This window comes from Crocuta crocuta, unplaced genomic scaffold (assembly GCF_008692635.1).
Source record: "Crocuta crocuta isolate KB4526 unplaced genomic scaffold, BGI_CrCroc_1.0 scaffold55, whole genome shotgun sequence".
NCBI classification, from domain to species: Eukaryota; Metazoa; Chordata; class Mammalia; order Carnivora; family Hyaenidae; genus Crocuta; species Crocuta crocuta.
Genome location: NW_027530512.1, coordinates 3,165,762 through 3,190,753, shown reverse-complemented (window position 1 = coordinate 3,190,753; position 24,992 = coordinate 3,165,762). Strand labels below are relative to the sequence as shown.

General features: G+C 34.0%; 1 protein-coding gene across 7 annotated transcripts in view; it reads left to right on the top strand.

Moving 5' to 3' along the window:
• The window catches only part of GPHN (gephyrin), a 593,666-nt gene that overhangs the window by 244,622 nt on the left and 324,052 nt on the right, over positions 1–24,992 (top strand). For all 7 annotated transcript variants that reach the window (XM_077767144.1, XM_077767143.1, XM_077767142.1 and 4 more), the window contains exon 3: positions 9,120–9,177. In XM_077767144.1, the coding sequence (XP_077623270.1) occupies positions 9,120–9,177 (58 nt within the window). The remainder of the gene's footprint in view (positions 1–9,119; positions 9,178–24,992) is intronic.

The window sequence follows — 24,992 nt, the reverse complement described above, 5'->3', positions numbered from 1 at the left end:
TGAAATTTATTAGAAATCTTTGCTCATCTTGCAGAACAAGTTACTTGTAATCAAGCTTTTACTGTAATTTATTACAAAGAAAAGGAAAAAAATCAGCTAAGCACAAGATAAGGCAATAATGCCAGGATAGAAGGAAAGAGGGAAAAAGAAAAGGGAGAAAGGAAGAAAATAATAAGGATTTAGATGGAAACAAGTGAAATACAGAAGAATAGAAAAACAACAGTGAAAATGAAACCAAAAGTTTGTTCTTTGAAAAGATTAAGGAACTCTTTGCTAGATTGACTAAGAAAAAAGAGAAGACACAAAATTAATCTGAAATGAAGGTGGGAATATTACTACCAACCTTACAGAAATAAAGGATTATAAAGAATACTGTGAACAATTGTATGCCCACAAATGAGATGACCTAGAGGAATAGACAGATTCCAAGAAACATGTGAATTACCTCATGAAGAAGAAGAAATAGAAAATATCAACAGACCTATAACAAAGAGATTGAACAGTAATCAAAAACCTCCCAACAAAGAAACGTCTAGGACCAGATGACTTCACTTATGAATGAAACCAAACACTTAAAGAAGAATTAACACCAATGCTTCTCAACATCTTCCAAAAATTGAAGAAGAGAGAAAATCTATAATGAGGCCAACTACCAAAAGCCAGATACTCAGAAAACTAGTAGTATCCTTAACATGATAAAAGACATTTATGAAAAACACATCTAACATGCTCGGTGGTGAAAAACTAAAAACTTTTTTTTAAGTCCAGGAACAACACAAGGAAAGGTATTTACGTTCACCAGTGATACTGAATACTGCATTGGAAATTCTAGCCAAAGTAATTAGATATGGAAAAGAAATCAAAGACATCCATACTGTTCAGGAAAATGTAAATCTATCAGTATCCACAGTTAACTCTGATTCTGTATATAGAATATATACACAAAAAAGTTATAGCCAACAAAAGAGTTCATTAAAATTGCAGGGTAAAAGAACACAAAAATCACTTGGTTCTATATACTAGCAATAAACAATCTGAAAAGGAAATTCCATTTAAAATGCCATTTGAAAAGTAAAATTCCTAGGAATAAATTTAACCTAGGAAATAAAAGACTTATACAGTGAAAAATTACAAAAACTGCTGGAAATAACTGAAGATTAGATAAAGAAATGAAAAGCAATCCCATGTTCATGGATTAGAGGACTTCATATTATTAAGATGTTAGTTCTAGTCAGTGTGATCTACAGATTTAGTGTAAACCCTATCAAAATTCAAACAGCTTTTTGAAAATAGAAATGAAAAAACCATACCTGAAATTCATATGAAATTACAAGGGGCCACAAACAGCTGAAACAGTATGTAAAAGAAGAACAAAATTGGAGAATGTATCCCAATTTCAAAACTTACTACAAAGCTTACCATAATCAAAACAGTGTGGCACTGTTATAAAATAGATCTGTAGACCAGTGGAATAGAATTGAGGACCCTGAAGTAAATCCATATATCTATGGGAAATTGATTTTGAACAAGGATGCTAAGTTAAAGCTGTAACAACAGCTTTGGGAAAGAAAAAGTCTCTTTAACAACTCCTGCTAGAACAACAATGATCTTGGATTTGATGGATTTTTGTTTTTCATCATTTTAAATGTACTCTTTAATCCCCATCATCTACCCCCCCTCCCACACATCCCATCTAGTAAACATCAGTTGTCTCTGTTTAAGAGTCTGTTTCTGGGACACCTGGGTGGCTCAGTCGGCTGAGCAACCGACTTCAGCTCAGGTCATGATCTCACGGTTCGTGGGTTTGAGCCCCGCATCGTGCTCTGTGCTGACAGCTAGCTCAGAGCCTGGAGCCTGCTTCAGATTCTGTGTGTCTCTCTCTCTCTCTGACCCTCCCCTGCTCACGCTGTCTCTCTCTCTCTCTCATAAATAAAACATTAAAAATTTTTTTTAAAAAAAGTCTGTTTCTTGGTTTATCGCTCTCTTTTTTCTCCTTTGTTCAATTATTTTAGTTCTTAAATCCTACATATGAGTGATATCATATGGTATTGGTCTTTCTCTGACTGACTTATTTCTCTTAGCAGTATATTCTCTAGCTGTATTTATGTTGGTATGAATGGCAAGATTTCATTCTTTTTTATGGCTGAATAATATTCCATTGTGGCATCATCTAGCCATTCATCTTTGATGGACATGTTGGCTGCTTCCGTAATTTGGCTGTTGTAAATAATGATTCAGTAGACATAGGGGTGCATGTGTCTCTTTGAATTACTATTTCTGTAGTAATGGATTTTTTTATATGATACCAATAACATTAGCAACAACAACAAAAATAAATTGGACTTGACCAAAATTAAAAGCCTTAGTACATCAATGAACATTATAAAGATAGAAAATGAAAGAGATAAAATATTTGGAAATCATATATTAGGTAGCATTTAATATCCAGATTATATAAAGAACTACAACTCAACAGCAAAAGGACAATCCAATGTGAAAATGGCCAGAGGACCTGAATAGATACTTCTCCAAAGAAGATAAACAAATGGCCAACAAACATGTGAAAAGATGCTCTACATTACTAGTTGTCATGCAAATGCAAGTCAACCACAAAGAATTACCAGTTTATACTCATTAGGGTGGCCGTTAAAAAAAAAAGTGTTGATAAGCATGAATTGGAATCCTCACATATTGCGGGTAGTGATGTAAAATGGTACAGCCACTGTGAAAAACTATTTGGCAGTGCTTGAGACTAAACTCAGAATTGCCATATGACTGAGCATTTCTACATATCCCTAAAAGAATTGGGGCATCTGGGTGGCTCCGTCGGTTAGGCGGCCAACTCATGCTCAGGTCATGATCTCACGGTTCGTGGGTTTGAGCCCTGCGTCCGGCTGTGTGCTGACCGCTAGCTCAGAGCCTGGAGACTGCTTTGGATTCTGTGTCTCCCTTTCTCTCTGACCCTCCCCTGCTCACGCTGCCTCTCTCTCTCTTCCCCTCTCTCTCTCTCAGGAATAAATAAAACATTAAAATTTTTTTAAAAAATTAAAAAGAGAGACTCAGATATTTGTATGCCAATGTTGATTGCATCAAAAAAAATGGAAACAATATTAAGTGTTCACTAACAGATGAATAGATAAGCAAAATGTAGTATATATGCATACTGGGATATCATTCAGTCATTAAAAGGAATGAAGTAATACATGATACATGCTACCATGTGGATGAAGCTTGGAAACACTATGCTAAGTGAAATTAGCCACACACAAAAGGACAAATACTGTATGATTTCATTTATATGGGTTCTTAAAGTAGTGAAATTTATAAAGAAAAAATCTAGGGGAAATGGGACATCAGTTACTTAATGTTTATAGATTTTCTATTTGTGTAACTGATAAGTTTTGGAAATAGATAGTAATGACAGTAGCATATTACTGTGAGTATAATTGATGTCACTAAATTATACATTTTATTTTTTTGTAATATTAAACAATTTTTAATCCAGAATAAATGTAAATTTAAGAAATCCATTCTTTTTTTCTTAAATAGTTTGTCAAGTTGGTTTTCATAGAACGCCCAGTGTTCGTCCCAACAAGTGCCTTCCCCCATCACCATCACCCCCCTTCCCCTCTCTCTTACCCCCATCAGCCCTCAGTTTGTTCCCAGCATTCAAGAGTCTCTCATGGTTTGCCTCCCTCCCTCTCCCCAACTATTTTCCCCCTTCAAATGACATATCAGATAAAGGGCTAGTATCCAAAATCTATAAGGAACTCACCAAACTCCACACCCAAAAAACAAATAATCCAGTGAAGAAATGGGCAGAAGTCATGAACAGACACTTTTCCAAAGAGGACATCCAGATGGCCAACCGACACATGAAATGATGCTCAGGGTCCCTCCTTATCAGGGAAATACAAATCAAAACCACACTGAGATACCACCTCACGCTTGTCAGAGTGGCTAAAATGAACAAATCAGGAGGCTATAGATGCTGGTGAGGATGTGGACATATGGGCACCCTCCTACACTATTGGTGGGAATGTAAACTGGTCCAGCCCCTCTGGAAAACAGTATGGAGGTTCCTTAAATCATACATTTTAAAATGGTTAAAATGCAAATTTCTGTATTTTTCCATGGCAAAATAGAAAGGAAAACAAAAACCAGTTGACCATAAATGTGACTTTTAATTTATGGACTTTGTATCTGTTGCTATATGTCCTTATACCACTTTGTATTGATTCCTGTAGCCTTCTAGTACTTAAAGTCAGCAAGTGAGAATTCTCCAACTTTCTTCTTTTTGAGATTGACTATTATGTGTCTCTTGAATTTTCATATGATGTTTACAATCTGCTAATCAGTTTTTAGAACTGGGTTTTTAAGCCAAGCTCTGCAATTACTAGTTATGGGAATTTCAAAAATTAGTTGTCTCATTTGTTTCATAATCATAGGTCATGGGAGTTAAGTGAGAAAATATAAATAAATACATGTAAATGCTCAATATACTACTACTAGTAGTATTGGTACTATTACCACCACTGTCACTGTCAATGTAATACCATTTTAATATATTGACTAGAGTAAATTAGTACTCTATCTAGTGTGAATTCTTTCTTCAACAATGAAGACCCTATTATAATGGGAAGAACATGAAAATTGGAATGAGTCTGCCTGAGTGTAGTAACAATGGAATATTGATAGCATGCTAAACTTATAAGTATTTTAAATCTAGCTATGTTTCTTGAAGCCATGAATATAGAAATGTTCAGTAATCAGTTCATGGGACAAAACTGATAGTTGGTGAGGTCACCTTAATTTGGTTTCAGTTGGAGAATAGGAAAAAAGATAGGTTAAAGTAAGTTTATTCTTGAACATTCATTTTTTTTACACTCACTTCATGATTCAGTTTGCTTTGTTTTGTTTTCATTACATTTAGATTGTTTCTTTTTATGAGATTTTTTTTCTGGTATTATATCAGCTTTAATTTTTTCTTCTTCTATGTTATATATAATACAGAGGCCCTCCATGTCCTCTTTGTTTTAGAATACAATTATCCTACTATTTTGCCAATATACTATTCATATGCATATTATTTGTATCTTCCATATGATTTTAATGCAAGTAGGTGCATGTTAAATCATATATTTTACCTGGCTTTTTTAACAGTTAAAACCAGGAACAGCTAGCTAGTTGGCTCAGCCAGTTGAATATCCAACCCTTGATTTCAGCTCACTCCATGATCCTAGGGTCATGGGATCAAGCTCCTCATCAGGCTCTTTGCTGAGCATGGAGCCTGCTTAAGATTCTCTCTCTCTCTCCCCCTCTACTCCTCCCCCACTCATATTTATTCTTTCTCTCTCTCTCTCTCTCTCTCAAATAAAAATTAATTAAAACAGTTAAGACCATTATGATTGAGGGGTGCCTGGGTGGTTCAGTTGTTTAAGCGTCCAACTCTTTCAGCTCAGGTCATGATCTCACAACTTGTGGGTTCAAGCCCCATGTTGGGCTCTGTGCTGACAGTGTGTAACCTACTTGGGATTTCTCTCTTCTTTCTCTCTGCCTCTCCCTGGCTTGTTCTCTCTCTCTCTCTTTCTCTCTCAATAAATACATAAACATTTTTTTTTTCAAAAAAAAAAGACCGTTATAACTTGATTTGAAGTTGATGTGGGAATACTAATCTGGAAGCTTTCTGTCCCTAGGTTGGGATTTCTGGAAAGGCAGTATTTGAGTACTGTTAGTCACTATTAATCAAGAGAAAATGAGTTGTTTATTGAAGTTTATTATAGCAACTTTTTAATTTTTTCTTCCAGAAGTCAACTGTTATCAACATTGTATCTTTGAATCATAATTGTACTAACATATCAAAAGTTTTTCTGTAATAGCCATTTATTTAAAAGTTGTTGTAGACTGTTTGTATTATTACCAGTGCATTTTACAAGGATAGGAATTTTTTTTTTTTTTACAAATAGTTTATTGTCAAATTAGTTTCCACATAACACTCAGTGCTCATCCCCACAAGTGTCCTCCTCCATGCCCATCCCCCCTCCCCCCCACATCCATCAGTCCTCAGTTTTTGTCAGCATTCAAGAGTCTCTCATGGTTTGCCTCTCTCCCTTTCCCCCACCATTTCCGCCCTTCTTCTCCCCCTTGTTCCTCCGTCAAGTTCCTCCTAATCCTCCTATACGTGCAAACATATGATATTTGTCCTTCTCTGCCTGACTTATTTCGCTCAGCATAACACCCTCAAGGTCCATCCATGTTGCTACACATGGCCAGATTTCATTGTTTCTCATGGCCATGTAGTATTCCATGGTATAGATAAACCACATCTTCTTGATCCATTCATCTGTTGATGGACACTTAGGCTCTTTCCATGTTTTAGCTATTGTGGAGAATGCTGGATAGGAATTTTTTAAACTCTTTTTTTTTTTGAAATCATTTAAAACTTTCAACTTCTGCCTAGTTCTATTGTGACAGTTAGTACTTTATATTACAAATATTTGTTTACTCAATCTATTTACATACGAGACTGATTTCTTTGCATCTTCGTTCCCTTGGTTGTATCTATTACATAACATAAACTCAAGGAATAAAATGATTAGCTCATCATTTGGAAGACTCTAAATTGAAGACCTTGAGTTTTTTGCTCTAATTTCTTCAGTGTTACTCCAATAATCTCAACTTTTAATTTAAAAACTTTAATAATTGACACGGGAAACATTTTTTAAATGCCTACTTCAAACCTCTTACAGATGGTTATATAGGGGCATCTGAGTAGCTCAGTCACTTGAGTGTCTGATTCTTGATTTTAGCTCAGGTCATGATCCCAGGGTCATGGGACTGAGCCCTGCATCATTCTCTGTGCTGAGCATGGAGCCTACTTGAGATTCATTCTCTCTCATGCTCTCTCTCTCTCTCTGTCTCTGTCTCTCTCTCTCTCCCCTCCCCCCCCACCATGCCCCTGTCCTCGACTCACACTTTTACTCTCTAAAAAAATTTTAAAATGGTTATATAATTTTTCATTTTAGTATGAATTAAGTCAAATGTCATGAGTGTTTTCATCATTCAGTCATGGCACTTTAAATCTAGGAAGTAATTCTCAAATCAGGATATGAACACTATTTCCATTAGCCAGGTTAAATAGTAATATTAAAGAGTTTAAATGTAGACTTTTCAGTAAAATTCATTTGGCCAGATAAAGTTATTTTTTAATGAAAACCAGAATGTCATTTTTATAAGTTTTTTTACTTATTTTGAGAGAGAAAGAGGGTGCACAAGTAAGCAAGTGTGAGTGAGGGAATGGCAGAGAAAGAAGGAAAGAAAGAATTCCAAGCAGGCCCCATGCTGTCAGCACAGAGCCTCACACAGGACTAGAGCCCATGAACCATGAGATCATGACCTCAGCCAAAATCAGGAGATGCTTAATCACCAGGAGCCCCCAAAATGTCATTTTTTAATTTACATTTGAGACAGGAGATATTCTAAAATATCTAGAGTATATAAGTACCTTATTTGTGATTCTCTCTTTTCTAATACTGAGATACTTGTAAAGGTCAAATAATCAAAAAGTTGCTTTTTGAGCACTGACTCTGAGTAATGATAGGTAGATAATCTTGGAGTTTAAGAGCTTAGAGTTTCTATTTTATATATATATATGATAGTTGACATAAATGCACACTATCTTTAATTTAAAATTTTTAGTAGTGACTTTTTAAAAACTAAATGAAAGCAGATGATAATTTTAATATAATTTAACTCAATATATTCATCAGATTATTTTAAAATGTATTCAATATTTTTAAATTAGTCTTTCTTTACTAAGTATTTGAAATCTGGTATATATTTTACAATTAATATGCATTTCAGTTGCCTGTTTCAATTGTGAAATTTACTGAATCACTCTGTGTCTGTTTTCCTATTTTTACAATGACAACAGTTATAAGAATTAGATAACATATCACATGCCTGGCAAATGATAAGTGTTACATAAATCTTAGCTACTTTCAAAAAAAAAAATTTTTAACAGGTGAACATGGCATGTAATGACTTCACTCCCTCAAGACAAAGATTGAATTTTAGGGATTATATCATAACCCTCAAAACACTCATCTCTTTCCCTTGGAAAATGCTGGACACACACCTCTCTGACTCCTTGTTTAAATTATTTTTTTGGATATTTATATGTTTTTGAGAGAGTGAGAGTGCTAGTGGAGGGGCAGAGAGAGAGGGAGACAAAGGATCCAAAGTGGGCTCCATGCTAACACCAAAGATCCTGATGCTGGGCTCCAACCCATGAGCCATGAGATAATGTCCTGAACCAAAAATCAGATGCTTAATTGACTGAGCCACCCAGGTGCACCTTATTTTAAAAAGAAGCAAATCATTGTTGGTTCATGAATTATGATTCATGTTCAACACTTAAGATATTAATAACAAGGAAAACTGTGATGGAAAATCTGGGATATAAGTCTTGTTACTTTCTGCTCAATTATTCTGTAAATTCAAAACTACAAAGTAAAATTCTGGGGTGCCTGGATGGCTCAGTCGGTTGAGTGTCCTACTTTGGCCCAGGTCATGATCTCACGGTTCATGGGTGCAAGCCCCGCATTGGGCTCTGTGCTGAGAGCTAGCTCAGAGCCTGGAGGCTGCTTCGGATTCTGTGTCTCCCTCTCTCTCTGACCCTCCCCTGCTCATGCTGTCTCTCTCTCTCTCTCTCTCTCATTCAGAAATAAATAAAATATTTTAAAAATTTTTGTAAAAAGTAAAATTCTGTGAATTGAAAACAAATCAAACAGGCCATTACCATGTCTGCTATTAGTGCTTGATACATCTTAGTTGTGACAGGATCCATCAGTAAAAGTGGTAGCATCATTAAAAGTATCAATAAGAGTTTACTTATAGTTAAAAATATAACTTATTATTTCCTCTTTTCGTAGTTATTATCTGCCACTATTTAAGTAATATATGGAATACTTAAGCATAAAAAGTTGTTTTTACTTTATGGTCACTGGGGTGGGCCATGGGCAATTACTGGTGGTATTCTGATGCTAATGGAAGAAATAGTCCATATATTTTTATACACTATTGCTGGTTTTGAGAATATTTTCTTTTCCTAATTTCAGGTTGGGTGGGACTATATCAGCATACAAGATAGTACCAGATGAAATAGAAGAAATCAAGGTATAGTATGGCATTTTTCACCACTACAAAGACTTAATATTTTGCCAGGTCAAGGGAGGTTGGAGGGAAGGACTGCTTTTTCTTTGTACTATTGAATCTTTGGGTGTGTTAGGAGATCATTTAATTAACAATTATCCTATTTGAATTAAAAAATACGCTTATCAGATAGTCAGATTTCAATTACTATTATTAGTGCATTTCTACAAAGAATATTTGGAAAATCCACAAAGAACCCTTTCCTGTGAACTACATTAAAAATCTACTTAAGAAACGCTGTATATAAGCATTAGAGTGCATACCAGATTATCTTTCTATCTTGTCTTAATTTATTTTCCCTGTAAGCTTTCACTAACTATAAATAGTACCAGTCTTCTAGAAAATATTTCCTGGTTCCATTGAAAACACAATATGCAAACTGCAATTTAAAATTTGTAGTACATTAAATGAAAAATTGGCCTTCCTCTTTGAAAATTACATCATTACTGCATTCTTCTGATTTTAACATTTTAATAAATCCTATGGATTTTTAGTCTTCTAGCATAACATGTGGCATAACATGCTCTGAGAGCAATTTATAATCCAGTGAGAATCAAACTTGCTATCTAATACATAAATAAAATTTAACAACTGAGTAGCAATAATCAAGGGTAACAGTACTGAGTTCAACTGTTAACAATGACATGTAAAGATCTCAACAAATCATTAAGTTTGATTTAATCAAACTTTCCAAAATTGAGTTCAATAAACTCAAATCTTAGTAAATTATTGTTTAATTTGCTTGTATTATTTTTAAATCGGTTAAGGTAATTGTTCTCTATTATATAATATACTATTAGTTATAATATGTCAGGTGCTCTGTGTAGCCAATATCAGGAATTAATTCAGTAATTTTGTTCTAGCATAAAAAAACAAGAGTCTCAAAAGACTCCAACTTGATATACATTCATAAAATAGTTCAGTTTGGAGAAACCTTAGTCTAATCTAGCTTGTGTTACTGAAAGAGGAGATATAGGAATAAATATGAGAGAAAAAAGGAATAATTTTAGACTTGCTAAATTTGAAATCTCTCTCAGATAACCAAATACTCATTAAATCATTGGACAGATTGGCATGAAACTCAGAAGAAAGAAAATTTTATCTTTTAGTTGGTAATGGGATTTGTCCTTATCCAAGAATCACTTGAGACCATGGTAGTAAATGGAATCGTCTATATGAGGTAATAACAGTGGACCAAAACTGTTGACCCATCTAAGAACTAAAGGATTCATATATTTTTTATTAGCACAATTAACTAACAAAAACATTGCCAATTTTTTAATATTGTCCTCTAAAGAAGTAATATTTTCATTGTATTTTTTTTAAAAATTTGGAGTTATAAGAGTTATCCCTCAAGAAATACCTTCAAAAAAAAACATGATTCAACATAGACTCATAATTTTAACAGAACCAAGCAGGAAGCTGATCTTTTACCTCACCCCCTGTTACCCCTAAAAGTAGATGGCAAAGCTTTGAATCTCTCCCCTGGTAGTGTTTGTTGGCTGGGCTGAGCTGTTCAGTCTCCCACATGACTGAATAGACAGCACTCTGATTTCCCTGCCAGTATATTGTAGATGAGGCCAAGTGGGTAGTTGATCTTCCATCAGCACAGCAGAAACAGGCTGTGTTCTGCCTCCTACAGCAGGGTATTGTTAGTGGAGTCCAGTGATGAGCTGAGTCTCTACCCCTACCCAGCAGCAGTAAGACTAAAGAGACAGTGTAAGGTAGAACTACTCACCACTCTGCTTTACCTTCCTTTTCCTGTGTCACTGAGGCCTACAAGGGAAATGTAACTCCATCCCTGTGTGCATCAATAAGACTAATGAGATGGAAGTAATTGATACTTCATTCTCAGTACAAGATAACCTTCTACTTACCCTTTTGTTATCAGCAGGGCCCAGCAGGGAGCTAAACATATCCCTACTATCAATAATGTGGAGAAAGGTGATGCCCCTCTTTGATCAGAAAGGTTTCAGCAGGGCCAAGAGAGGACGTAAACTTCTACCCTCCTGTCTTTGACGAAACAGTATTATCAATGCCTCAGTTTTGCCAGAGTGGTGTCAGTGGGACCCAGCAAGAAGCTGTACATATATGTTCATATGGTCCTCATACCACACTACAACAAAGGATCATCTAAAAAAAAAAAATAAAAAATTAAAAAAAAAAGATTAAGATCTAGAGTCTCATAATATAATAATATAATATCCAGAATTCCCTGGATATAGTAAAAAAATCACTCATCATACCAAGAAAATCACAACTTCAGTGAAGAAAAATAGACAACAGACACCAACACAAAGATGAATCAGATCTTAGAATTATCTGACAAAGATTTCAAAGCCGTTATCATAAAAATGCTTCAACAAGCAATTATTAATTTTCTTGAAATAAATAAAGAAAATAAAAATTACAAGAAGGAACAAAATGTTAATTACAGAACTGAAAAGTACAATCACTAATATAAATGACTGATTGGAGGAGGGAGGTAGGGGGCAGTTGTGCCAGAAGGAAGTGGAACAATACTTTTCAAGTGCTGGAAGAAAGAACTGTCAATCACAAACTCCATATCCAGTGAAGTTATTCTTCAGAAATGAAAGGAAAATGAGGACACACTCAGACAAAAGAAAACTTAAAAAATTTGTCACTAGATAAAGTACCCTGTAAAAATGACTAAGTAAAATCTCTAAAGAGAATTAGAAAATAAATTTAGAAAAGAAATGAAAAAACTTTAAAAAAGAGAGAAAAAGGAAATGATAACAGAAAAAGACTTGCAATTTTTAAAAAAGAAAAGAACAGTTGAATGCATAAATCTAGGAGGCTATCTTATGATTTTCTTAAATCACATTTGAAGATTGAAGCAAGTATTTTAAAACTATATGATGTGTACAGTGCATGTAGAGTAAAAGAATACAATTATATTTAAATATGGGAAGGTAAAGAAAGGGTGACTAAATGGAAGTAAATTTTGTACATTTCATTTCAAATGATAAATCTACTAAAATACTAGTAGGTTGTGATAAGTTATATTTGTTTATTTTAATATACAAAACATCCCCTTAAACCAACCATTAAAAAGCAATGTACAAAACACTATACTCAAATACACTGTATATTAAAATGGAATCTTAAAATTTGTTCAGGTAATCCTCAGTAAGGTATGAGAAACAAGATAAACAGAACACAAGTAATAAAATGGCACATTTAAGTCCTAGAATGTCAGTAATTACCTTAAATATAAATAATTTAAACATACCAATAAAAAAGGTAGAAATTGACATATAGACTTCTAGAAATGATCCAATATGTTACTCTCAAGAAATTCATTTGAAAAATAATGACATAGGTAGGTTGAAAAAAAAAGTTAGAAAAAGATATACCATGAATGTATTAATGTATAAAAAAAGTATTAATTTTTATAGAAGAGGAAAATTCTGAAGTCCATAATCAATGTTTCTTTCTCAAGAAACTAGAAAAAGATGAGCCAAATATTATCAAAGCAAGAAAACAGGAAATACTCAAGAACTGTAATCAGTGAAACAGAAAACAGTAAAACAATGGAGAAAAATCAACAGAATAAAGAACTCTTTTAAAAGCTCAATATAATTGATATATACTAGACAAAGACAAAATCGATTCCAGGATTGAACAAAGACTACCACTACAAATCTTCCATCAATTAAATGGATAATTAGAGAATGCTATGAAAACTTTACACTCATAGATTGGGCATATTAGCAGAAATAGATCACTTCCTCAAAACCCACAAACTACCAACATAAGGAAAGATGAATAGACAATCTGTGTAGTCTTATAACCGTTAATGAAATTAAATGCATAATGAAAAATCTAAAAAGGAAATCTCCTTTGGTCATGATGTTTCACTGGAGAGCTCTACCAAATGTTAAAGAATTGACATCAATTTTAGTCAATAGAAAAGGAGGAAATACTTCCCACCTTGTTTTGTGAGGTTAGTATTTTCCTGATAGCAAAACATGAAGCAGAAGAGACAACCCATAAGTAGACTCATACAAATATGTTCAATAGATTTTTAATCTGCAAAACCAGTTCAGTGAATAACCTTTTCAAGAAATGATGCTGGAACAAGTGAAATCCCTAACTGTGCCCCCACCCCCCCCCAAAAAAACCCCTCAACCTGAATCTCACACCTTATACAAAAATTAACTCAAGTTTAGTCATTCTCACAGGTGTGAGGTAGTATCTCATTATAGTTTTGATTTGTATTTCCCTGACGATGAGTGATGTTGAGCATCTTTTCATATGTCTGTTAGCCATCTGTATGTAGTCTTGGAAAAATATCTATCCCTGTCTTCTGCCCATTTTTTAACTGGATTATTTGTTTTTTTCAGTGTTGTCTTTTATAACTTCTTTATATATTTTAGATACTAACCGTTTATCAGATATGTCATTTGCAAATATATCCTCCCATTCTGTAGGTTGCCTTTTAGTTTTATTATTTCCTTCCTCCTGTGCAGAGGCTTTTTATCTTGTTGAAGTGCTACTAGTTCATTTTTGCTTTTGTTTCCCTTGCCTCAGGAGACATGTCTGGTAAGAAGTTGCTACAGCTGATGTCAAAGAAGTTACTGCCTGTGTTCTCCTCTAGAATATTTATGGTTTCCTGTCTCACATTTAGGTCTTTCATCCATTTTGAATTTATTTTCTTGTATGGTGTAAAAAATAGTCCTGTTTCATTTTTTTGTATGTTGCTGTCCAGTTTTCCCTACACTATTTATTGAAGAGATTGTCTTTTTTCCTATTGGATATTCCTGCCTGCTTTGTTGCAACACTAGTTGACTATATAGTTGTGGGTTCATTTCTGGGTCTTCTGTTCTGTCCCACTGATGTGTATGTGTCTGTTTTTGTGCTAGTACCATAATGTCTTTATTACCACAGCTGTGTAATATAATTTGAAATCCAGAATTGTGAGGCCTCCAGCTTTGATTTTCTTTGTCAAGATTGCTTTGGCTTTTCAGGGTCATTTGTGGTTCCATACATATTTTAGGATTGTTTGGTGTATCTTTGAGAAAATTGCTGTTGGTATTTTCATAGGGATTGCATTAAATGTGTAGATTGCCTTGGATAGTACAGACTTTTAAACAATATTTGTTCTTCAGTTCCACGAGCATGGAATGTTTTCCATTCCTTTATGCCTTCTTCAGTTCCTTTCATCAGATTCTTCTGTTTTTTAGTTTGAAGGTCTTTCACCTATTTGGTTAAGTTTATTCTTAGATATTTTATTCTTTTGAACGTGACTGTAATGGGAGTTCTTTTCTTGATTTCTCTTTGTGATCATTTGTTATTAGTGTTTCGGAATTTAACAGATTTTTGCGTAATAATTTGATATCCATCAGGCTTATTGAAGTTTTTCTAGTAATTTTTTGGTGCAGTATTTAGGGTTTCTAGCTATATAGTAGTATGCCATATGAAAAGAATGATAGTTCTGCTTCTTTTCAATTTGGGTGCCTTACATTTCTTTTTATTGCCTAATTGCTATGGCTAAGACTTCTAATACCATATTGAATAAAACTGGTAAGTGTGGACATCTTTGTCTTGATCTTAGATAAAATGTTTTCAGCTTTTCACTGTTGAGTACGATATTAGCTAGGAGTATGACATATGGCCTTTATTATGTTGAGGTGTGTTCCCTTTATACCCACTTTGTTCAAGAGTGTTCATCATGATTGAAGATTGTATTTTGTTAAATGCTTTTTCTGCATCTATTCAGATGATCACACAATTTTTATTTTTCATTTTGATAATGTGCTGATAATGTTGATTGATTGCTGAATGTTGAATTATTCTTGCATCCCTTGAATAAAGCCCACTTGATTGTGGTATATGTATGATCTTTTTAATGTATTTCTGAATTCAATTTGCTGATTTTTTTTTTTTTTTTTGGTAATGTTCTTGTCTGGTTTTTGTATCAGAGTAATTAATGCTGGCCTTGTAAAATGAGTTTGGAAGCATATCTTCCTGTTTAGTTTTTTGGAGACGTTTGAGAAAGATAGATATTAAATCATTTATAAATGTTTGATAGAATTTACCAGTGAAGCCATATGGTCTTGAACTTTTACTTAGGGAATGCTTTTGACTACTGATTCAATCTCCTTTCTAGTAATCACTTTATGTTTTCTTTTCCTTGCTGATTGAGTCTTGTAAGATTGTATATATCTAGGTATTTATCATTTTATCCAGTTTGTTGACATGTAATTGTTCACAGTAGTCTCTTATGAACCTCTGTGATTCTGTGGTATCAGTTGTAACTTCTTTTCATTTCTGATTTTATTTATTTGAACCTACTCTCGTTTATCTGGGTAAATCTAGCTAAAATTTTATCAGTTTTATCTTTTCAAAAAATCAGCTCTTAATTTCATTAATCTTTTCTTTCGTCTGTTTAGTCTTTACTTCATTTATCTCAATCTGATATTTATTATATCCTTACTTATACTACCTTTGGGCTTGGTTTGTTCTTCTTTTTTTTTTCTTTATGTGTAAATTTATTTAGGATTTTTCTTGTTTCCTGAGGTAGAATTATAGTGCTATTAAGTTTCCTCTTAGAACTGGTTTTCTGCATGCAGTAGATATTAGTTTTTCATATTTATGATTTCATTTTTCTAAGTTTTTTAAAAGTTCTCTTGATTTCTTTGATCCATTGGTTGTTTAGTACTATGTTGTTTAATCTCCATGCATTTGTAATTTTTTTCCAATTTCCTTTTTGTAATTGATTTCTAGTTTCATATCATTGTGGGAGGAAAAGATGCCTTGTATGATTTCAATCTTCTTGAATTTATTGACATTTGTTTTCTGACCTAACGTGGAGTATACTGGAGAATGTTTTATGTGCACTTGAGAAGATTGTGTATTTGCCACTTTTAGATGGAGTGTTCTATATATAACTATTAGGTCCATCTGATCTAGTATGTTGTTTAAGACTGATGCTTCCTTTTGATTTTCTGTCTGGGTGACTTATCTATAGAGATAAATAGAGTGTTAAAAGTCCTCTACTATTATTGTATTGCTGTTGATTTCCCCCTTTAGGTCTGCTAATAATTGCTGTATTGTTTTGGTGCTCCTGTGCTAGGTGCTTATATATTTATAAATATTATATCTACTTGCTGCATTATCATTATGTAATGCCCTTCCTTGTCTTTTATTGCAATCTTTGTTTTAAAATCTATTTTGTGTTAAACAAATATAGCTACGTTATTTTCATTTTCATTTTCATAAAATATCTTTTTCCATCTGTTCACTTTCAGTCAGTATGAGTCCTTACTTCCAAAAGGAGTCTCTTGAAGTAAGTATGTAGGTGACTCTGGTTTTTGTCCATTCAGTCACTCTTTGTCTTTTGATTGGAGCATTTAGTCCATTTATACTAAAGTAATTATTGATAGGTATATACTTAATGCCAGCTTGTTCATTGTTTTCTGGCTGTTTTTGTAATTCCTTTCTATTTCTTCTTTCTTTTCGTATGTTGTCTTTCTTTAGTGTTATGTTTAGTTTCTTTTATCTTTTACGTATTTACTGTAAGGTTTTGCTTTGTGGTTACTGTGAGGTTCATATATGACATCCTATAAATAGAACTGTCTATTTAGATTGATAGCAACTTAAATTAAACACATTCCAAAACTACATTTTTACAAGTTCTCCGTATGTTTTATGGTTTTGAGGTCACATTTTTACCTCTTTTTATTTTATTTATCTCTTAACTAATTATTGTACTTTAATTTTATTACATTTGTTTTTTAGCTTTCATAGTAGTTCCATAAGTGAATTATCTACCATCTTTGCTATATAGTTACCTTTTCTGGTGAGATTTTTACTTTCATGTGTTTCTTGTTATTATTTTGTGCCATTTCTTTTCCTTTTAAAGAGTTTTTTTTTTAACCTTTCTTGTAAAGCCAGTTTATTGGTAACGAATTCCTTTACCTTTTGCTTATCTGAAAAATTCTTTATCTCCCCTCCAATTCTGAATGATAATCTAACAACTTAGAGATTTCTTAGTTGGAATTTTTCCTGTCAGGACTTTGAATACATCATACCACTTTCTTCTGGCCTGCAAAATTTGCCTGCAAAAAAACTGATAGCTATATTGGGTTTCCCCTGTCTTTAAGCTGCTTTTCTCTTGCTGCTTTTAAGATTCTCTCTTTATCTTTAACTTTTATAATTTAATACATCTTGGTGTGGATCTCTTTGGATCCATTTTTTTTTTGTTTAACTCTCTGGACTTCCTAGACACGGATATCTGTTTCTTTCTCCACATTAGAGAAGTTTTAAGCAACTATTTCTTCAAATCTGTTTTCTGCCTCTCTCTCTCTCTCTCTCTCTCTCTCTGGTTCTGTCTCTGTCTCTCTCTCTGTTCTCTTTCACAAATGTTATTATGCTTAATGTTGTTGTATCAGTCTCTTAAATTATCTTCATTTATAAATTTTTTTTTCTGTTTCCTCTTTGTCTGGGTGATTGCTAATTCACTTACAGTTCACTCATCCATTCTTCATTTCATTCAGTTGGCTTTTGAACTCCACTTATGTATTTTTCACTTCAGTTACCCAGCTAGGGTATTAGCGAATATTGCCACCACCTGTGATCATTGACTTTCTTAGTAAGGGAGGAGGAGAATGCTGTGACCATTCACACTTGCCTGCCACAGCCAGGGAGTGGGGGATCACTGCAACTCCTGTGGTAGGCAGTGGAAGGGTAACACACCTGAGTGCACCTACCTATGCTAACAGGGTAGGTGTAGAGTGCACAAATGACATTTGCCCGTGCCTTAGTCTCCAGGGAGAATCCCAACTGACCTCTGCCTCAGAATAGCCCCAGATCAGCAAGGCCTGATTCTTCACATATAGTGTAGGTGCTTTTCAGGTTGGTGCTGTTGTGCTGGATTCTGGGGTAAGTGAGACTATGCACAAGCCCATTAAAAGGAGAATTTCCATTTCCTGTATCAAGTTAAGTCCCTTGATATCTGTCCCATTGGTGTTCTAAGCCAGATGTTTTGGGGAACTCATCTTTCTGGTGCAGTTCCCAAGAATTGGGGTGCCTGGTGTGGGGCACTAACCCCTTGCTCCTCTGAGAAAAGCACCAGACTGATGAGATTTTTGTGTGTCACCATGCCTGTGGTGGGATTTTTATCAGGACCATGTCTCTGCCTCTCCTACCTGTCTCAGTGTTGTCCTTCTACCCTTTGTTGTTGAGAAGCAGTTCATCTAGTTTTCAGATCCTTTAGGTAATTCATATGTAGCTATAGATTTGGTATGTCTAAGGGAGAAATGACTTCATGATCTTCATATTCCACCATATTGGTCTGGCTTCTTACCAGCATGTTCATTTTTCAACATATATTGCAAGACTTGCAAAGAATAGGAGTCTGTGATTCCTAAACAGGAAACAAAGCAGACAACTGCCTGTGAGAGGCTATAGATGTTGAATTTAACAGATTTCTAAATATGCTAAAAAAAAAGAAAAAAGAAAACTTATAGGAAACCATACTGAAAGAAATAAAGCCATGATGACAATATTTCATCAAATAGAAATAATAGATTTTATTTTTAAAAAGGGGCTAAGGCAAATTCTAGAATTACAAGTATAATAACTGAAATGGAGGATTCTCTAGAGGAGTTTGCTCAAAAGTAGCACTGAGTTGGCAGGAGAAAGAATCAGCAGACTTAAAGATAGATCAGTAGGGATTATACAAGCTGAAGATCAGAGAGAAAAAAGAATGAAGAAAAATGAACAGTTTCAAAGAAATGCAGAACATCATTAAGCACACTAACATACAGATAACAGGAATAAAAGAAGAACAGAAAAGAGCGCGTGCACGCACACACACACACAAACTTACAAAATAAGGGCTGAAAACTTGCCAAATTTGATTACAAACATTATACATCCAAGAAACTTCTTCAATTCCAGATAGGATAAACTCAAAGAGATCCACACCTGCACACATAATTTTAGTCAGTGTAAGCTGCTATAGCATACTACCATAGACTGATGGCTCATAAATAATAGAATGTTTTTTTCTCACATTTCTTGAGACTGGAAGTCTGAAATCAGTATGCCGTCATGGTCAGGTTCTTGTGAGAACCCTCAGTGGGTTGCAATCCTCTGATTTCTAGTATTGTCAATGCCAGAAATAAAGCTAGTTATTAGTTCCCTGGCCTCTTCTTATAAGGACACTAGTCTCATTTGTAAAGACTCCACCCTCATGACCTAATGACCTCCCAAAGGACCCACCTGCAGATACCATCACATTGGGATTATGGTTTCAAATTATCAATTTTTGTGGGACACAAACATTTATTTCATACCATACATCCTGGTAAAAGTGTTAAAAGACAAAGAAAAACTTTTAAAGCAATATAAGTAAAATGACTCATCACATTCAGGTGTGCCCCAATAAAATTAACATCTGACTTATCATCAATAAAAGTAGAAGTCAGAAGGCGGTAGAATGACATGTTCAAGTTAGTGAAAGAAAAAAAACTGTCAACAAACCAAGAATGTTATATCCAGGGAAACTATCTCTTAGAATTGAAGATGAAACAGACACATTCCCAGAGAAACAAAAACTGTTGAGAGAATTTGTTGCTAGCAGATCCATCTTACAAGAAACACTAAAGAAAATTCTTCAGGCTTAAAAAGCAAGTGACCATGGACAGCAATTTATTTTTTTTTAATTTTTATTTTTTACAAATAGTTTATTGTCAAATTAGTTTCCACATAACACTCAGTGCTCATCCCCACAAGTGTCCTTCTCCATGCCCATCTCCCCCTCCCCCCCACATCCATCAGTCCTCATTTTTTGTCTGCATTCAAGAGTCTCTCATGGTTTGCCTCTCTCCCTTTCCCCCACCATTTCCCCCCTTCTTCTCCCCCTTGTTCCTCCGTCAAGTTCCTCCTAATCCTCCTATACGTGCAAACATACGAACGATATTTGCCATGGACAGCAATTTAAATCCACACACTCAATAAAAGAGCACTGGTAAAAGTAATTATGTAATTATAAAAGGTAGTATAAATATGTATTTCTTATCTTTTTCTCTCGACTAATTTTTTAAAAGTTTTTAATGTTTATTTATTTTTGAGAGACAGAGAGTGAACAGGGGAGGGTCAGAGACAGAGGGAGACACAGAATCCAAAGCAGGCTCCAACCTTCGAGCTGTTATCACAGAGCCCTATGTGGGGCTCAAACCCATTAACCATGAGATCATGACCTGAGCCAAAGTCGGATGCTAACTGACTGAGCCACCCAGGCACCTCTCAACTAATTGTAAGAGCAATTGTGTAAAAGAATACATATGTCAATTTTGTTGAGTCTGTAACATGTAGAAATGTAATATATTTGATAATAGCACAAACAAAGTAGTTTGAAGCAAAGCTGCATTGAAGTAAGTATATAATACCAAATGGTACTCAAATCCACAGGAACAAAATTGAATATTCAGAAATAACAAATAAGAATGTTAATACAACAGACTCTCTCTACATGTACTTGTCCTCTTAGACATAAACTATGCAACATATTAATTATATCAGTGTACTATTGGATTTAATGTATGTATGTGTATGTATATATATTTTTGTGAACAAAAATATATGGGTAACATGGATAAGCATGATAACACAGAAAAGAGACAACAAAACTATATAGAAGTAATGTTTCTATATTACTATAAATCAGAAATCAATTCTGGTAAGATACACAGTGTAAACCCTAGAGCAACCACTAAGAAAATACCTTTGAAAATAAATAGTTAAAAAAATCATTAAAGGAATTAAAATATCACATCAGAATATATTGATTTCATGCAAAAGAGTAAAGGAGTAATAGAAGAACAAATAAGAGAACAAGAGACACATATAGAATACATAAAGTAAAATGGCAGATGTAAATCCAGCTGTATCAATAATATTATGTGTGAATAGATTTATCAGTGCAGTCAAAAGGCATATACTGTCAAACTATATTAAAAAAATTTTTAAGACCCAACTATAATACTATGTATAGTTGACATGTTATATATTCAAAGATGCCATATAGGTTAAAATTAAAAGGATAGCAAACACATATCATGCAAATAACAATCTGAAAAATGTCAGAATTAAATTCTTTTATTAGTTAGAATACATTTTTAAAGATACTTTCCCTTATCTACTATTTGGTTATGCAGTGATACAGTTTATACCCAAAAAGCAGGTTAAGTGCTTGATTCTTTCCCTTCATATGATTTGAGTTCTTTAAAATTTTCTGAAGCTTGCTTTGTGGTCCAGTATATTGTCTGTTTTGGTGATTGTTACCTTTGCCTTGAAAAAGTCTGCACCTTCTATAGTGATTGGGTTTTGTGTTGTATATAAATAACTATGATGGAGATTTGTCTGTTTTTCATTTTAATTCTATCAAATTCTGCCTTATATTTTTTNNNAAATTATTTATTAAAATTTTATAATTTTTATAAAATATTTTTACATTTGCTTATTGGATTGATTTTTTTTTATCAGTACAAACTATTGTTCATCTATCATTTATTCCCTCACAGTTCTACTTGGTTTGCTATAATATTGCTACAACCACTTTTCTTTGGTTGATGTTCACATGACATTTCTTTTTTTGTCATATACTTTTGTCTCCTTTCTTGTTATTCTATTTAAAATGTGAGTGTCTCTTATAAGCATCTTTGTATTTTTTTCTGAAACATGTATTTTTCACTTATGGCATGTAGACCATTTACATTTATTATAATTATTAACATAACGCTTATTGTTTGTTTCCTGTTTGGCTCATTAGTTTGTCGCCTCTCCTTTTTTGTCTTCTTTTAGATTAATAGAATAGCTTTTATTCAGTTTTTTTCTTTTTATTAATTTGTTAGTTATATACAGTTTGAGTGTAGTTTGTTTTTATGTTTGTTTTGTTGAGTATTTTGTTTTCTGCTGGTTGTGTGTGTGTGTGTGTGTGTGTGCGTGCACATATGTGTGTGTGTGATTTATCCCAGGGTGTGTTACAATATGAACTTGTTACCTTTTTTAATACTAATAATTATTTTTGTCATTTCTAATATTAATTTGGGAAGATTTCTAAACATTGCTTTTGATTATTGCTTCTTCCCATTGTCTTTCTTCTCTTTCTCAGGTTTAATTATACATACATTAGACCTCTTTAGTATGTATCATGTATACATTTTGTCCTATTCTGTTTGTTCATTCTTTCTCTATAACATTTTATGCCTTTTTTGTTGATTTGTCTTTAATATTTTTGCATTCTACTGCATTTTTCCTTTTGACCTGCATTTACATTCTTTAATCCTGATAAACCTGCCCATTTAGATCTGAGTTCCAGATATTGTAATTTATGTGCTAGTATGTCCATTTAATTTTTTATAGATTCCAATTTCTGCTGAAATTTTCCATCATTTCATCCCTTTTTAAAATAACTTTATTTTCTTGAATATTTTAATTATAGGTTACTTTAAAGCTCTTGGCTGCAAACTCCCCATGCATCTGTTGTGGGATTTTTCATCTGTTTTTTTTGTTTTGTTTTGTTTTTCATTTAATATTGGATTCTGTTTTCTTGCACACCAAGTAATTTATATGTTAAAGAACCATTTCTTTGTAGACGTTTTCTCACCTATCATAGAATGTCCCCCTTTCTCCTGATAGGCAGAAAGTATGAAAAACTGATCAGTCCAATCAGGAATTGACGTGGGTTAGAACTGGGTTGAGAATAGTTGGTTTACATCCCTTTATTCCTGCACAATAACAGCACATTTAGCTCTGATAGTTAGAGTTTGCAGCCTAGCTCTCTTGCCTGCAGCATAACCAATATAAGCCTCAAAAACTGACACGTATCTTGAAGGGGAAACTGACATTGTTCCATGGTCAGGCTTAACTGCCCTAATAGATCTTTGTTTTTTAAGCACTATGAAGATTTTACTCTGTCTTTAATAAGCTTGTTGTCTAGCTTTACAGCCTTGTATATAGCACCACAATCTATAGTTGTTCGAAGGAGAAAAGCTGTTTGAGCTTTTGAGTATATTCAGATTTCTAATTTCTAAATGTCTAAAGTTTCATGGTTTATTTTCCTCCCAGTAGAGACTTTTTGACTAGAAAAGCTGATGGTCAGCCCTGTGACCCCAATCATCAAATATCCCCAGTGGGGATGGGTTGGTGGGTGGATGGGAAAAGCTAGAGTTTAACTCAGGAATGTTTCCCCATTTCTGGAATTGTATTTGTCCAATTTACTGTTTCTGTAGTTCTCCTATGTCTTTAAAAGTAGAATTTTGTAATTATCTGATTTTGTTTACTTATTATGTAGGTCATACAGGTTACTGCTATGACCTACTGTATTCTACCCCAAAGCAGAAGTCCTTTATTATATTGTTGAACTAATTACTGCTAGGATAAAGAAAAACTGTTTGTTTTGTGTATAAACCCTTTAATTATTTATGAAACACTTCTCTTATATCTAGTAGTTTATCAGTTGATTAAGCTTTGGTAAACTGAAATTTTAAAGTAAAATCCTTTTGCCGGGATTCTGTTTTGTTTGTTTAATGTTTGATGAATGAGGCACTGTTGCAAGTGCTTTAAAAATGCTAGCTTGTGGGCGCCTGGGTGGCTCAGTCAGTTAAGCCTCTGACATCAGCTTGTCTCAGGTCATGATCTCATAGCTCATGAGTTTCAGCCCCACGTCCAGTTCGGTGCTGACAGCTCAGAGCCTGGAGTCTACTTGGGATTCTGTGTCTCCCTCTCTCTCTGCCCTTTCCCTACTTTCACGCTCATACTTTATCCCTCCTTCCCTCCCTCCTTCTGTCCCTCCCCCACACGTCTCTCTCTCTCTCTCTCTCTCTCTCTCTCTCTCTCTCTCTCTGTCTCTCTGTCTCTCAAAAGTAAATACACAAAAATTTTTTTGGAATGCTAACTTGTTTTAATTTTCATGACAAACATGAAGCGGGTATTAGTATAGTCCCTATTCATAAGTGAGAAAAATGAGGTTAACAAAGTTTAAGTCATTTTCCCAAAATCACACAGCAAGTAATGGTGGAACCAGATTCAAACACAGAGTCTGTTCTCTCTTTCTCTCTCTGTCCCTCCCCCACTGATGCCTCCTTGCACATGAGAGTTGTGATAGCATTAAGTATTATTCACCTAAGTCTTTCTACATGAATACTACAAACCCACTTAGGATTTGTTTATTTCAATACGTTATTTCTGATAGCGCTTCTCTTTTTTCCCCCGAGGTTTTTATGTAAATTCCAGTTAACATACAGTGCAATATTGATTTCAGGTGTAAAATTTAGTGATTCAACACTTACACACAATACCTAGTGCTCATCACAACACATGCCCTCCTTAATCCCTATCACCTATTTAATGTATTCTCCCACTCACCTCCCCTCTGATAACCATGTTTGTTATCTATAGATAAGAGTCTATTTCTTGGTCTTCCTCTCTCTTTTTTTCTTGCTATGTTCATTTGTTTTGTTTCTTAATTTCCATAAGTGAAATCATATAGTATTTGTCATTCTCTCACTTATTTTGCTTAGCATACTACTCTCTAGCTACATCCAAGTTATGGCAAATGGCAATATTTCATGTTGTACGGCTGAGTCATATTCCATTATATATATATAATGTCCATACACACACCACATATATTCCATTGCATACACACACACACACACACACACACACACACACTACGTCTCCTTTATCCATTTGTCATTTGATGGACATTTGGTCTCTTTCTGTAATTTGGCTATTGTTGATAA